This window comes from Pelecanus crispus, chromosome 9 (assembly GCF_030463565.1).
Source record: "Pelecanus crispus isolate bPelCri1 chromosome 9, bPelCri1.pri, whole genome shotgun sequence".
NCBI classification, from domain to species: Eukaryota; Metazoa; Chordata; class Aves; order Pelecaniformes; family Pelecanidae; genus Pelecanus; species Pelecanus crispus.
This window is the reverse complement of record NC_134651.1, coordinates 12,923,721-12,938,621: the sequence shown is the minus strand read 5'-3', so window position 1 is coordinate 12,938,621 and position 14,901 is coordinate 12,923,721. Positions and strand designations below refer to the sequence as shown.

The 14,901-nt window shown below is 48.7% G+C and overlaps 1 protein-coding gene across 1 annotated transcript in view; it reads left to right on the top strand.

The window, feature by feature from the left end:
• Positions 1-7,548: 7,548 nt before the first annotated feature.
• Positions 7,549-14,901, top strand: part of MASP1 (MBL associated serine protease 1) — a 71,604-nt gene continuing 64,251 nt past the window's right edge. Inside the window, 1 exon segment of the mRNA XM_075716845.1 lies at positions 7,549-7,583. Coding sequence (XP_075572960.1) covers positions 7,549-7,583 — 35 coding nt within the window.

Here is a 14,901-nt window from a genome sequence, read left to right as displayed (position 1 = left end):
GAGAAGAGCTGCAATAGCATCCCAATGGTTAAAGAGCAGCCAGGCTCATTTCCTTGCTCTGATGTGTCTTTACATAAGGGAGCCCGGGATGCACAGCATGTGCTGGGGATCTGGAGGTGGGAGCCCCTCAGAAATGAACCATGCTCTCCTCTGATTGCCACCTTCAGCAAGAAAATTGTCCTTTCAGTTCCAACTAAAAAAAAAAGAAAAAAGGAAAATATCCATATGCTTATGTGCATAGATATAAAAAACAATTGCAGCCCCCACAGAGTGAAAGGAATAAATAAAGGAGTGGGAGAATGATTCAGTAGCAAAGGCTGGTTATGTGCATGCCCATTAGCAGAACTTAGAGAGGAACGGGACTAATGACATTGGAATAATAAAGTCATTAGAGTGAACAGCCAGAGCCTGTGCTTATACCTGTAAGTGCTGCTGAGTCTTTGAGTAGATTAAGTTCATCTTAGTGACCACGGCTGCCTCTTCTAAAGTAATTATTGACAGATCCGTGAGCTGTTTGCTTTGCATTTAGTGATCAATTAGAATGCAAACACCCTCGCCTTCCTAGCCAGGCCTGTGGGATGTTTCTGTAGTTAATTATTTAAATGCTTAGGTGACAGGATAACAGATTTCAGGAATTTTGTTGTATTTAAAGCCTGGCTGTGCCCTGTGATGTGGAAACAATCTGATTCTCATTTTAAAATTTCCATCCCAGCAAGAATTTGCTCAGTTAGAGAGAGGAAGTATCTGCAGATGCATCATTAAGAGCATGCAATAAAACGGAGCATTAATGCAGTGCTCTGAGTTGGGAACACATTGGATGTGGAGGGCTGGTTTGTGGGGGGGGAGAAAAGGGATGCTAGGAGAGCCAGGGACCTTTTGACTCAATGCAGCAGTTAGTGGGGATGTTGGGAAAACACCCACAGGAAAAGACCTGGTTATGGTGGTTATAAGAAAAGTATCCTAAACAGGGTCCAATACAAGCATTAAGGTTAAATGTAAAAAACCTTAACTCTGTCATTTCCTCCTTGCTGCCCCGGCGTGATGGGGCCTCACCAAAGCCCTCACCAGGGCTTTGAGCATGGCCAGCATCTGTCCTTGAGAGCATGTCAGGCAGTGGGGGACAGCAGGAGCTCTGACATCCCACTGCTACTCCAGTATCAAACACGGTGGTGATGACAGCAGCCAGGACCATCTTTTTAGGTCAGGGATGAAGCTGCCCTGAGCAGCTTGCCCATGCCCTGTGGCCAGACCTGGAACCACCCATCTCAGAGCTTCTGTCTTGTTTGGCAGAATCTCAGCTCTCAAGCAAAAACTCAGCCCCTCAATTTGCGGTTGCAAAAGAAGTGTCACCAATACAGCCCAGCAGCACCCAGTGCCAAGATGAGGCTTCACTGGGAGCCTTGAACAATGGCTCACAGGTGGCTTGGCCAAGTCCCAGCCCCTGAGAGATGACTTGTACAGTGTGACTGACTGTAGGCATCTGTTCTTTGGGAGAGAAGGTGCTGCCATCCTGGGGAATGATGTCTCATGACACCACATTGGGTGGAGCTGCTACTGTCAAAGGAGGAACCCAACCTAAAACACCTATCACGGAGAGACCTCAGAGAGGACTTGAAATGAGACAGGCGATGCTGAGCCCCGACCTGCAGGCCCACATGTTGGCCGTTCCCCGGTCTCCCTGCCCAGGTGGAGCTGCTACCCATGCAGAGACACCTGCAGGTCTGTCCTCCCCATCCCTCCTGGAGAAGTCATCCAAAAAGTCCTGCTCGGTGCTGGCATGTTGGCTCTGGCCCTTGATAACAAACTCTGCAGCCCCCATCCTCCTCCTCTGTGCAGAGGGGACCACCTGCTAGCAGAGCACTGCCATGACCTAGCCCTGCACACCCTTGCAAACGCCCGCATCCAGACAGTGCTGTGGCTCGCAGGGGTTCCCCTGTGCCAAATGATGTGTCATCATGGGCCCACTTTGGCCTGTGGGCCATCAACCCAGTGTTACCTTGGACTAGTCCTAGTCCCTTTGCTCTTCTGAGCTGCAGGTCAGCCGGCTCTTGCTGCAAGCCATGTGTGCCCATCACCCAGATGAAGGGGCCTGATGGGAGAAGGGCCTGCCCTGACCCCATCCATGCCAGAGCAAGATGGGGCCATCCAGCCCCACACTGCAGCCCTCATCAGCCACATCCCTGCATGAGTCTCCCAGGCAGCCGCGAAGTTCCTCTCCCCCACAGTCAGGATGGATTAACATGGCAAACCACATCCAAGCAAAAATCTCTGTATCCCATTATCCATCTCCTAAACCATCCTGTCCTCCAGTATGGCATTCTTTGCAGAGCAAAACACCATTGATTTCAGTGCCAGTTTTCCAGTCCTGCTATTTATTTAGCATGAAAAGGCTAGTTTGCACACTGCTTCCCTCTCTGCTTATCAGTTAAGGGATGTTTATACTGTGAAAGGCATCGGTTAAGACAACAGCATCTTTCTCCATAGTAATTTATTGTCCTCAAAAAAAGCGTGGGGCAGTTTAATATCTTGTTAACGAGTCTGTCAAACAGACTGTGATGGCTGGGGAAAAATACAAAATAAAAAATGGAGCTGATATCGAAATCAATGGGAGTTTAACCACTTTATAAAATGGCATTTTTCCCATTGGGTGTCGATTAAGCTGTCAGACTTAATAGGCCTGTCCCAGAAAAAAAAAATATATCTCCAATAAATAAATGGCCTAGATAAATACATTAATAACTGGTATGTACTGAAGGCTCCTCTGCTGATATTTGTTATCTTTTTTTTCTCCTCTCTCAAGTTTACATAACTGTCTGAGAGCTAAAAAGCATTTAATTCTCTCCTAGCATATGGCTATTAAGTAGGATTTACTGTAGAAAGTGCTTTCTGACATGTGGCTAATAAAGTCTGTGTATGTCTCGGCTCTTTAATAAGCTCTTGAACTGCAGCCGCATTTCCACACTGCTGAGGACTCAGCAACACAGTCTGATCTCTCCTGCCGCCGCTATCTACCAGTCCCACACTAATTCGGCAAATTTGAGGAGTGCCTAATTACTTTTTCCTCCGCGGTCACAACTCCCCATCCCTGTCTTCAGAGGGGATGTGGGACTAGTGTTTCCAGTCCAGTGAGGAGCTCCTGTGCTGCCTGCCAGGGGGAGAAGTCTCATGGAGCATCTTAGGCATCTTTGGCACGTCCTGGGTCCAGACAGCACTTCCCAGCTCTTGCAATCATGCTTTTTTGCTAGCACCAGAGCTCTGCCCATGCTCCAAATGCCCATGGTCATAGCAAGACCAGGACCTAGGGAAGAAAGTCATTAGGATGCTTAAAATAAATGGTTCAAGGGGTCTGGCCTGGGTTTTTTATCCCATGACTTGGCCGTCTCTCATTTACCTGTCCAAAGACTCGATGGGAAGGGGATGTCTGGGCACAGATATGTAACACCAAGCTGAGAGCTTCACCTGCTCTGGGTTTAAGCAGCAAAAGAAACCACTGAAATGGCTGGAAATCACCTTAGGCAGATAACCAAGGACCTGAGTCTTGCAGGCTCTGTGTCCATGCCAGCACATAGCTGCCAATGCATCAGTCTCAGGGCACAGCCTGCTCACCCTTCAGGGTTCTTCAGGTCCCTGCCTCCCCAGTTTGGGTGTCTGGGACAGGACTGCCCCCCAAGCATGTGGACCTGTGATGCTCACTACCAAGAGGTCCTCCCAGAAAGAAGGCTTTTCCAGCTGCTGTGTAATACAAACAAGACACTAACTAAGCAATCAACTGGTAGAGTTACATGCTGCCAAAAACATTGTGTCTGCTAAGCCCTCTCTCCCAGGGCCCCAGATTTTTGGGCAAGGATCTGCACAGATTCTTCCTACAAAAGGCAGGTAGCATCATGGGCTGCTCTTCGCTTCTCTTGCAGCAGTTTTCTAAGCAAATAACCGTTTCCCCTTCTGGGTGAAGTGAATGTCTTTGTTAATTCTCCTGTCCAAGTCACATGCAAGGTCCTGCTGAGGCCCATCAGCTGCCTCTTGGGGTGACAAGGCTGGCTGGGGCTTGTGCATCGTACTGTCAAGCACAGCGAGCCAAGATATCCCATCCGGGGATGCTCATTAACACCCAGCCATTCCCATTAGAGCAGCGATGACTGTAAGTCACGCCAAAAATAGAAACTCCCATGGAGCAGGGAGCATGTCTCTGCAGCAGCGCTGATTAGTTCCCTGGGATGAATCACTTGCCATGGGGCATATGGGGGTCCCATGTCACAGGGCTCTGAGAGGTGGCAGCTCCCCCACCAGGGCTGAGCTGTCTTTGATACAAGTAGAATTACTTAAATATTCACAGTCTCCTTCCCCCATGGTATTTACTAGGAATTTATATTTCCACAAATACTTTGATTTCACCACATTTCGTTTCATCCTTCCCCCAGGGAAGGGCCACCAGAGGAGGTTTCTTCTCCTTTGCTTTCCAGAAAAGCTTCAAACCCTCCTGTTTCAATTTGGAGTGTTTCCTTTTCCTCTCTCCACTTTCCTTCAAACAGAGAAAGCAAAGAGACAAGAGAGGAGAGATGGAGAGCCTCTAAAAATACCAAAGTCCTCCCCCACCTCCAAAAACGCCACATAAAAGCTCTCCAGCATTCCCAAGCATTCCAGGCTGATGAAAGGGCAGGTCTCTGCAAAACTTCCAGAGCTAAATCCATTGCTTGAAAACACTCACAAAATCCCTTTCCTATTTTATGCCCAGCTTTGCCCGCCACCCCAGCATGGCTGCTCCCCTCCAAAAGGGTTGCTCCCTTCCCCACACTCTCTCTAGTCTCCCACCTTTGCTGGCAGGCAGCGGGCAGGGTTTGCAGGCAGCTGAGCTCCTGCATGCCGCCGGGCTCGCTGGCACTGCACGCTCACTGCCGAGCCAGCTGGCCACGGCGTGGGTAAGCTCGTGCTGCTCAGGCAGCTGCTGGTTTTTTGGCTACCAACCTGGCCAGACAGCAGGAGCTGCCTCTCCACGGCTGGCAGCCCTGGTTCTCTGGGCAGCCTGTCAGCCAGATGCTGCATAGATCTGCACTACAGTAATAACCATAATTAATAACAATAACATGCCTGAAAACCACGATGACAGCAGGCACTAATCTTTCATAATACTTTTAAGACAGGAAGAGGAGAATCCTGCCGTACAAGTCCTGCTCTATGTCAGTTTGGAGCTAATACTTAGAGGAGGCAGAAGACCTCTTAAATGCCATGCAAATTTGTTTTTCATTGAGCCAGTTTCTATCAAAACTTTCTGTCCTTACGTTGTCACTGAATTTACTTTGTCCCAGTCTGTGTCTATACAATTAGGCAGCAGACCTGGTCCTCACAGGCAGAAAAAATGCAGGAAAATGGTAATGCTGTATGGTTACAGCTGTTCCACCAAGGTGGAAACCAGGGAGGACTCGCTGCCACGCTGAACACATAGCCTTTTTGGGCTGCTGCTTCTCCTTAAGCAAGGTGTTTGATTTGGCTCTCTGGAAATCATCTGGGAATGGCACTACCTGCATCTGTGTTGGTGAAGCAGCATACGAGACACCAGTTCCCAGGAGCACAGCACCTCTCTGGAAATCAGGGCTCAGTTTCCCCAGCACTGTGTCAGGGTGGAGGGAAGGAGCTGGCACACCTGCACCCTCCTCACTTCACAGCATTGGTCTCACACCTCCCCATGCTGCTGTCTCATTTATTTCAGGCTCATATGCAAACCATCATTCAGGATAATGTCTGTGTTCAGCGTGTTTAATTCCCTGCCCATGACAAAGAAGGGTAGAGCACAGGCTGCTTCACTAACCTCCCACCTTGTCCCCTGTCTTCCCCAGCTCTTCCCTCCAGTGCCAGCCCCATTTAAACCAGTTTCACCACCACTGTGAGCAGAAGTCTGCTTGCCCCACATGACGGCTGATGGAGCAGACAGTCCTGTACAAGGTGGCACAGCTGTGGCCAGCCATAGCCAGACTGTCCCAGGAGGTAAGGGCATGTTAGGAAATCCAGACCATGAAACTGCTGCTCCCTGCCTCTGGCTCTCTGGATACAGCTTTGGAGGGACTTTTTTTTGAGGGAGGAATTCTCACATCTGCTTTTTCTAACCCCTCACCCCTCTGGGGGCAGAGAGGAGACCACACTATTCATGCTCTAATTCACAGCCCTCTGCCTCAGTTTCCCCATCTGTGACATGGGAGTTGGATAATTACCTGCTGGTCCCTGAGGATAAATTGGGAGGTTTTCAAAGCTGTAGACAACCAGTGGGTACCTAGACACTGATGCAAGTATTTGTGAAGCAAGTGGAGCTCCAGGGGCAGAGGTGTTTCAACACAGGCACTGCAGAAACAGCAGGTGCTATTTAAAAAGCACGGTTGCATTGTTTGCTGAACCCTGCAAGGAGGGATTACGGAAGGTCCCCATGAGATGTCAGACCTGATGGGGTCCCTTCACCCTGCCATGTCTCAGGTTACAGGACTGTCTCCCACAACAGTCACGGTAGTTCAGTGGCTGGGTGGGCTCTGCCGCAGTGGAAACATCTCCCAATTACACTAATGAGGTGTGCAAGTTCCCCAGAGGGGTCTGGAGATGAGACGCATCACTTGAAGAGGATTTTAATTGGTCTGGGAGGCTGAGGGCTACCAGAGGTGCACACCAGCCAGTGGAGGCTCTCTGGGGTCCTGCTGCTGTCTCGGTACTGAGGAGAGGCAGGAGGCTTTGCACATTGACCGCTGTCGCTGCTGGGATGGACATCGGGTGACCTCGATAAGGACACAGAGCAGTCTGCAGCCAGCATGTCCAGCCACACCACCAGGACTCCCAGATGAGCCTGGCCATGAGCTGGGCTCTCCGTTGCCCTAAGGACTGGGACTCTCCATCCTCCTCCTCAGCAAAGCACCAAAGCCGAGCACTGATGGAAAGGGGAAGCTTGCTCTTCAGAGGGTCCTCTTGGCAGGGAAGCAGCCAGGAGAGCCTGGGCAGCTTGAGTGGCTGCTGCTCGTAGAAGGGAAAATCCAGTGTGTTTTATCTCTCAGAGCCCCCCAGCTTGTGTCGCTGGTGAGAGCTGCCCGTTGCTGCACATTAACAGGGGCAGGACTGAGGGCCCAGGCGCAGATGATGGAGCCAAGTCTTGATCATGCAAGATTGGGGTCACCCTGGGAGCAGTCTAAGCCCTCGAGAAGGAGAAGGGGGGGCTTCACAGGGGTGATACTATGGTAGTGACACAAGGGAGAGGTCCCTCTCATAGGCAACTGTAAAAGCCTCCCCAGCACTTTCTGCAGGGCAGGGATGCTTATTCAGCACCTTTCCTCCTGGGCTGGTGCCTCTGAATGGATGCAGATTCCCATCCCTCCTCCTTGGCTGTAAGCCATGAATCAGCTGTCCCAGCATCTTTCTCCTCTCTCACATGCTGTCCCCTTCCCCCATCCCCTGCCTCCCAGCCTACTTCTTCCTCCCACACAAGAGCCAGTGGGGATGGGGACAGCATCATTCCCCATCCAGGGAAGGGACCAGTGAGGTGCCTGCCGAGCTGGCCTGGGAGACAAGAGGAATGTCGAGATGAGGTGTAAACAGGACATGCGAGATGTGGAGAGGTAGAGGATAAATGCAAGGCAGCAGCTCCTGGCTCTGCCATGCCCTGTCTGCCTGCAACCCTCATGCTCCCAAATGCTCTGCCGGGGGCTGTCTCATAACTGCATACCTCGATGTGAAAATCCCAGGGCGCTTCTTTCATTCACAGTGTGATATCTCCTGCCATGCTGGGATGAGATAGCCTGCTCAGAAGCTGTTAGATAGAATCCAAGGTAACCCTTTTGTGTTTGCTTTATCAGAAAGGCGACCTTGGGAGGAGCAGTGTAAAATTTGCTAAAGAAAAGATGTTTTTTCTTGACAAGCACCACGAGTTCCCCCTCTGGGAGCTCCCACTGTATTACCAACCCCAGCACACCTGCGTTCTGGGTTTTGGAGCCTGAACAATTCTCATTCCCCTGCAAGGGTGGTGCAGGCATGACGCAGAGTCCCCAGGGGGGCTGTGTCCATACATCACCGCAGGGTTGGACAAGCCCAGCTTCCTGCCCAGGTTGTCCTAGAAAGGATCTTGTGGAAATACCAAGCCCTACACACATTTTCTTGGGTCCCTTTGGCAACCACTGATCCTGAGTTGCAGAGCCTGAAGTGCTGCGATGAGAAGTGGTAACAAAAACTAGGGAAAAAGTAGTATTTAAAAGGCTTCTGATTATGTGCATTTAATGAGAACTTCATTGCAGGCTGAGCTGTGTACCAGCTCAGGGGGGGACAGCACAAATCTCTGCTGCCTGGGCCAAAGGACCAGCTCCAGTCACGGCACAGCAGTCACTCACTCAGCACCTGATCACATGATTCAGGCCTAGGATGGGACAAAGATGTGCTTTTTTTGTAGGAGTTACAGTAGTGGGCATGCCTAAGCATGCCGGTGCTTATGCACACCAAATCCTCCCAATGCAACCTTGGACAGGAGGAGATAAATATGAGGGTGGATGGGTGGGTTGGTGTGTTTGTGTAAACAGAACAGTGTTTGTACATCGGTGCATAAATAGCTGCGAGGTTCGATGCGGATGGATGGATGCATGGACAGATGGTTTCACTAAATAGCAAAGTAAGCCAAATCCTCAGAAAAAGATATTTGAAAACTCTTGGTAATGTCTGCTCTGAAGTCACTGTGACCGTCTGCTTTGTTGGTCTCAAACTCAGGGAAATGGGAAAAGTTTTTACATATCTCCTTCATCATCCCAAAGGGGTAAACAAACAGGATCACCTGCTGCTCTAACTTGGGGTGAACTTGTCCATCAGGTGATTGGAAATTGGAAAGTAATGGGAGCTTTAGAAAACAATGTCATTAGCTATCAGCTTTGCCTTTGTATTCTGTGTTAATCCTTTTTGTTTCAACTCAGAGAAAAGCAGTCCTTCATTTTGGGGGGATTTTTGGATTTTTGATGTGTGACTGATATTTTATAACACTGCAGAAAGTGAACTATCTGGAGGGGAGGATGAGTATTATTCTTCCTGCTGGGAAAATTGTTAATAGAGCTGGGGGAATTGTTCCCCTTATCTTGATTTCAGGTGCAGAATTACTGCATCATGCACCAAGCTTAGTGGTGTAATCCCCTTCCACATCTGCAAGACTAACACAATCTTTCTCCAAAAGGGCTGTAGGCAAGATCACAAAAGCTTAACTATATATATGTATGCATATAAATGTGTAAGTGTATAAAATTGTCCATACTTAAACTGTTAGGTAGAATTTACCAATTCCCTCCAAGTAGAAGCACTGAAAGAAACACTGAGCATGACGAGCTCATCATCAGAATTAAAATTTTCTACAACAGTTTAAAGGAAATAAATTCAGTTTGGTTTCTTTGGGTTTTTGTTCTTATTTTCAAAAGTAACTACTTGCTGTCTTAAGAAAAGCCTACAGATGAGGCAGACAGAAACTGCTTATTCAGAATGCTCCTTATTATGGAAATGTTTGACTGCCCTTTTGGAATTATTTCAGAGGAATTAGGCACACAAGACTGGAAGGGAAGAAAAGGGTCTTCAAGCCACGTCCCCAGCAATCGCAGCCCCAGGGCAGCCACATGATGCAGAAGAGTCCCCAGAGCATCTCTTCCACACCCCACACATACAGCACCCCAACATCCCCTGAGATGTTGGAGCTGTGTCAGAAAACAAAACCACAACTATCAGATGGGACAGGGAGAAGGGAGAAGAGGTAGCAAATATGTCACCAAATGTCTGAAATTGCAGTGGGTTTGCTTGGGGAAATTCAGAGATGACTGGCTCAGGAGATGGGACACTGGAGCTCTGTACCCCGGGGTATCACAGCTCACAGGATTTCGCTCAGCTGCTCTGTGCTGAGCCCTTATATTTGACAGGACTTGTGCTGTAGCAGGACCTGCAGCCTGGGTCAGAAAGCTCTGAGAGATGGAGAAGGCACCATGCTTCTCAGCTGCCTGTACCAGGTAGAAGCCGCTTTGTTAAAAATGTGTGACTCATGGAATGATCTGCCTTCAGCCCCCAGCTGCTTGATCCTCAGTCGCTTTTCTCCGCCTGCCCACAAAGCCTTCCAGCACTTAGTGCTTCTCCCCTTTGCCCTGGCATTAGCTCACCCCCCATGCTGCCAGGCAGTGAGATGTGCAGAGATCTTGCTGAAATATGGCTTTTGCCATCTGTGTCATCCACGCAACAGATGGACACACTAAACAGAGGTCCTGAGCAAAGGCCCATTTGAGCCCTGGATTTTGATGAGCTGTCTATCAAACCCATTAGCAGGGCCAGCTCTGTGCACAAGCAAATTAAGTTGTTGCTAAGCCAACACGCTGATGAGAATGGCATAAGAGCTGTGGACTCACTGCTTCCTTTGGCAAGGACAACACTTTACAGAGTCAGACTGACTGTGACTGCTGCCAGGAGATGGGTCAGAGTATGTCCTGTCGTGGCTCCATCCATAGGGAAGAAGTGGCTTTACCCAGCAGCTGCAGGGGGAAAAAGCCATGGTCTCCTGGCGCTCTCTCCTAGCTCTTTCCTTCACATGTCCCTTCCCACTCCCACAGCAAGAGCAGCCCAACTCCAGGTTCTCATCAAGAGTCTACAAAAGCAAGGTCTGGAAGTTGAGAAGGAACTCAATTAGCAGAGACCACAGCTTCAATGATGAGGGTCCGTGGCATCAATGACAGGGATTGCTTGAATGTCAGTCGGTCCAAGTATGGCCTCAGCTCTGGGACTGTGTCACAGACCTATAAATATGACTGTGTGACCCAAACTCCTGACTGCGGGAAGAGTCAGCAAAGAGTTCAGGAGACTGCTGTAAAACCCCCAGCCCACGGAGCAGGGAACTTTCAAGCAAGGGGACATGGCCCTTCCACTCACCCTTTGTACAAGGAGACTGACTCATGGGTGATTTCATCCACCATGCCTTTCATCAACCTCACCTCATCTGCTGTTCCTGCAGCCTGGAACATCCCTCTTGCGTTGTTCCCCCTACACAGCCTCCTGCATTTCTCTTCTGCAGTCATGCCCCAGCTGGAAACATGCATTTTCCTACTCTTGACTCACCAGAGCCAGAAGCAGGGCGGAGGGGCAAATGAGCTTCCGTTCTGCCTTGCATATTAGCAACAAAACATGACTGACTGTGTCCTGATTGCAAACACTTTATTCTTGGTGACAGCATGGTAGAGGCACAAAGGATACAGCTGGATTTGCAGAGCCCAAGATGAGCTCTGCAGAACTGATAATTAGAAGAAATCATCTTTTTGACTTGTGAGCTGAGCACATTTGAACTGAGATCAGTGAGGGGGAATAAATATGAAAACCAATTATGTCATTTAAACCAAGTCACTTCCCTGATTATAATCACCTCCCTGTATAGGCATAAAAAAGGTGAAAAAATGCCCATGTCAAATTATTAAGCGAATTAGGGTGACCACACTGCACTTAATGTCTCTGTCGCTAGTAGAATTTAAGCGAAGTTGTCTGATGGGATTCTGAAGTCAGATGTGCACCACGAAGGATAATTGGAGCATCAAGATGAGGATTTATGGTACCATTGCGGTACAGGACTCAGCGTAGGATGTACAGCACTGCACCGCTACAGCAGGAAATCTTACTGCTGGCAGGGGGTGGTGTAACAGCAGCAAAGCCTCAGTGTGTTCTGCACAGCAGCGTCCTGCCAGAAGGTTTCGCTATAGTGAAATCCAGAGTTACACAGCCTGATGGTCCAGCACAACTTGTGGCATCCCAGCAATGACTCCTCGATTGCAGCAGCTGAAAGAACTGAGGACTTCACTCAGAAAGACAGTGAGAAGTCAGGTAAATGCTGCATGAAACAAGCAGTTACAATCTTCTCGTGAATGTGGCTGAGATCCAGAAGGGTCAAAGACCCACAGACATGATCTCTAAAAGCAGAGATGATCCCAAAGGAGGCATCCCAAACCCACTCACCACCAGTCTAAGGCTGGATCTGCAAGATGCTGAGCACCCACAAAGAGGTACCCAGTTTTCTCCCTAGAAAACACGCTCAGATTTCTTCTCTGTCTGGTCTAAATTTACGAAGATTAAGTCGAGAATATGCCTACACTGTTACTGTGCTCCAGGCAAAGGACAAACCCTGACAGCAGCCTGCAGTCCTTGCACTAAGCTCCAGCACCCATCTCATCATCATAACCCTCTGGAAAGCCTTGAGATGAGACAAAAAGCTTAAGAGCTGTTTGCTGGCTTTTGCTGTGCATGCATGAACCAAGCCTGTGCTTAGGAGCTTGGTGAGCAGTGTTTACACACTTACATGCACTAAGCTTCAGCAGCTTTGCTACTTCTCAGTGGAGATGTTTTAAAAAATACATTTTTGATCCTTTGTTAGCTATCCACTGGAGGTCTTATGGAATCTAAATTAAAAACCATTAAGAAACCTTTAATCTGCAGTATTTCCAGTAAAACCAGATGGTCTCTCTTGAGCACACAGGCTCATTCACTGAAGACTCTCCCAGCACGCTTATCCTCAACACTGGAGCTCAGAAAGCGAGCCAGGCGCTCGGCAGGCTTGAATTGGCTGGGTTCCCCCGCCGTCAGAGGGGAAAAGCCAGTCTGTGCCAGCCAAGGGTCTGAACCAGTATTTGCTCACAGGAAGGAAATCAAGGAATTTGGACAGCTCTTCCCAGCAGAGTGCCAGGAGCATCTAAGAACCTACATTGCTGTCCTCTGCTCACCAAACAATTTGGGAAGGCACAAATACTTGTGTCTGTCAAACTATTTAATCTCCCTGGTTTAAGCTGCCTGTCCAAATTGGAAGCCTAACTAGATTTTCCCCAGACTGCTTGTAACTTTGTCTTATCCTTTTATTAAGATGAGGAGGATTATTTGAAGCTTTTGTTCTTTACAAATCCCCTCGTGCAAAGGCAAGGTGGCGCTTTAGAGGAAATCTTCATCCCGGGCTTCTCATGCAGTCCTTTCTCACAAAGGAGTTAATGACATTGGATGTCGAAAACAGATTGTTTGAGGGATCCACGATGCTCTAGACCCCACGACTGCTGCTTTTCTTCCTTCAAGCCTGAGAAGCTGTGGCTCTTCAGCCCTGCAGAAGGAGGCAGAAATCCTCATTTTTAATGCTAGAAGCATAAAAAATATGCAAACTTTCACTTGAAATGTAAGAAAGGAAAAGAGTTCCCTCTAACTGCTTACAAACCTTGGCTCCTCTGAAAGCCTTTGTTTAGCTGCATCACTTGCTCTTAGTTTAACTTGCCTTAATGATTGGCAATCAGCACCACTTAGCTAAAGCATGTCTAAATCTTAGTGTTGAATCCCTGCAAGCTAAACACCCCTGGGGAAAGCATGGCCAGGTGTCCCCTAAGATGGACATCTGAGGGGGATCTAAAGGATGTTTGCTAGCTTGTGCACAGATGTACAAGCCTGCTGAAAACCAGGAGCAAGATGCAAAGCCCTGTTCCCGCAGAGCAGGTACTGTAGTGAGTCACTTCCTTGCTTAGTTTTTCCCAAGCATTGGTCAGAAGAGGAAAAAAGTCCCTTTTGTTGATGGGATACCCGACTGGGAGCTATGCCAGTTTTGCTGTGGCCTTGGGGGCATTTCTTAGCATTGGCGAGTTCCTGAGGTATTTAAGTACCTTTCTGAAGTTGGGTCTTCATTTCCCTGGCTTTCCAGCCTCTGTCTTTTGTATAGACTTTTCAGACTGGAAATGTTTTAGAGCAAGAAGTCTCTTTTATTATGTACAGCACCTAGCACCACAGACCCCACTTGATAATGTTGTTAAAAGCTCTGCTACATACCACCAAGGGCAAAGGTGGACGTTGAATCAGAGTTCTCATTAGCAAGCCAGGCAGGGATGCTGGAGGAACTGCCACGCTTTGTGACATACCGCGTATGCACCCAAGAAGTCACGAGCTCCTTTCAAAGCCGCCTGACATTCCCCTGCGATCTCCCTGCAGGATGCTAACAGGGCCAGCAGGGAAGCGATGTCTGACAGGCGCAGCCTTTGATTGCTATTGTAATGTAGAGAATATTAGCAGAACTGGGCACTGGATTCATCCCTCAGTGCCCATCCGTGCCTGTATTACTCAGTATTTTATGTTGTGGTGGCAGAGCCTCCCCTCCTAGGTAATATTGTCGGCAAGTTGCTGTGACTTTGGCTTAGTCTTTGGGAAGTTGTTCTGGGGAGTGGAAAGTGGAACATCCCGTAAGCAATTAGCAGGAGGAACACGTGCATTGCAGATGGTTAATCTGCCTGCTTTCATGTGAACAAAAGAGAAGTCCCTTGAATGAAAGGAAACGGGTAACTTTAATGCAATCTACAGTAAATGCAAATTAACTCCACAAATAAAGAAGCTTTTCTTCTTGGAGCCAAGAAAACATTTCTCAAAGTCTGTATTTTAGATATACAATAATCTCTTTTATACCTCAGAAAGCCGTCCCTGCCGTGAGCAGTCTGATATCTTCCTTGCAGACCGTAATCACTCCATCACCAGCACTCAAGGATGAATATTAATGTTTGATTGTTCTCTTTGTATTCTGGCACATCCAGTTGCGGGGCTGGAACCAGGCTTCCCCTGGAAGCTGCAACCTGCCCAGCCTCAGGTTTAGGCTGGAGTCCAAGAAGGTGCCTCACACTGAGCACTGGGGCATCCAAAGATCTCAGTATGGACCTACTGCCCTTCCCAGCACTAGGGTGTACTGGATTTTTAATCCATTGAATCACAATGCTGCAAAGACCCTGTACCAATTCAGCTTGCCCCAGGGAGCTCATCCCTTGCTAGGGGTGCTGGAGCTGAACAGGACTGTGCACCCCTTTGAGGACACCCATCCTTCCCCAGCTGCTCCAGCACAGCCTGAGGACCAGGCAGGGGCAACAGCTTTAATCTGATGGGGAGGTA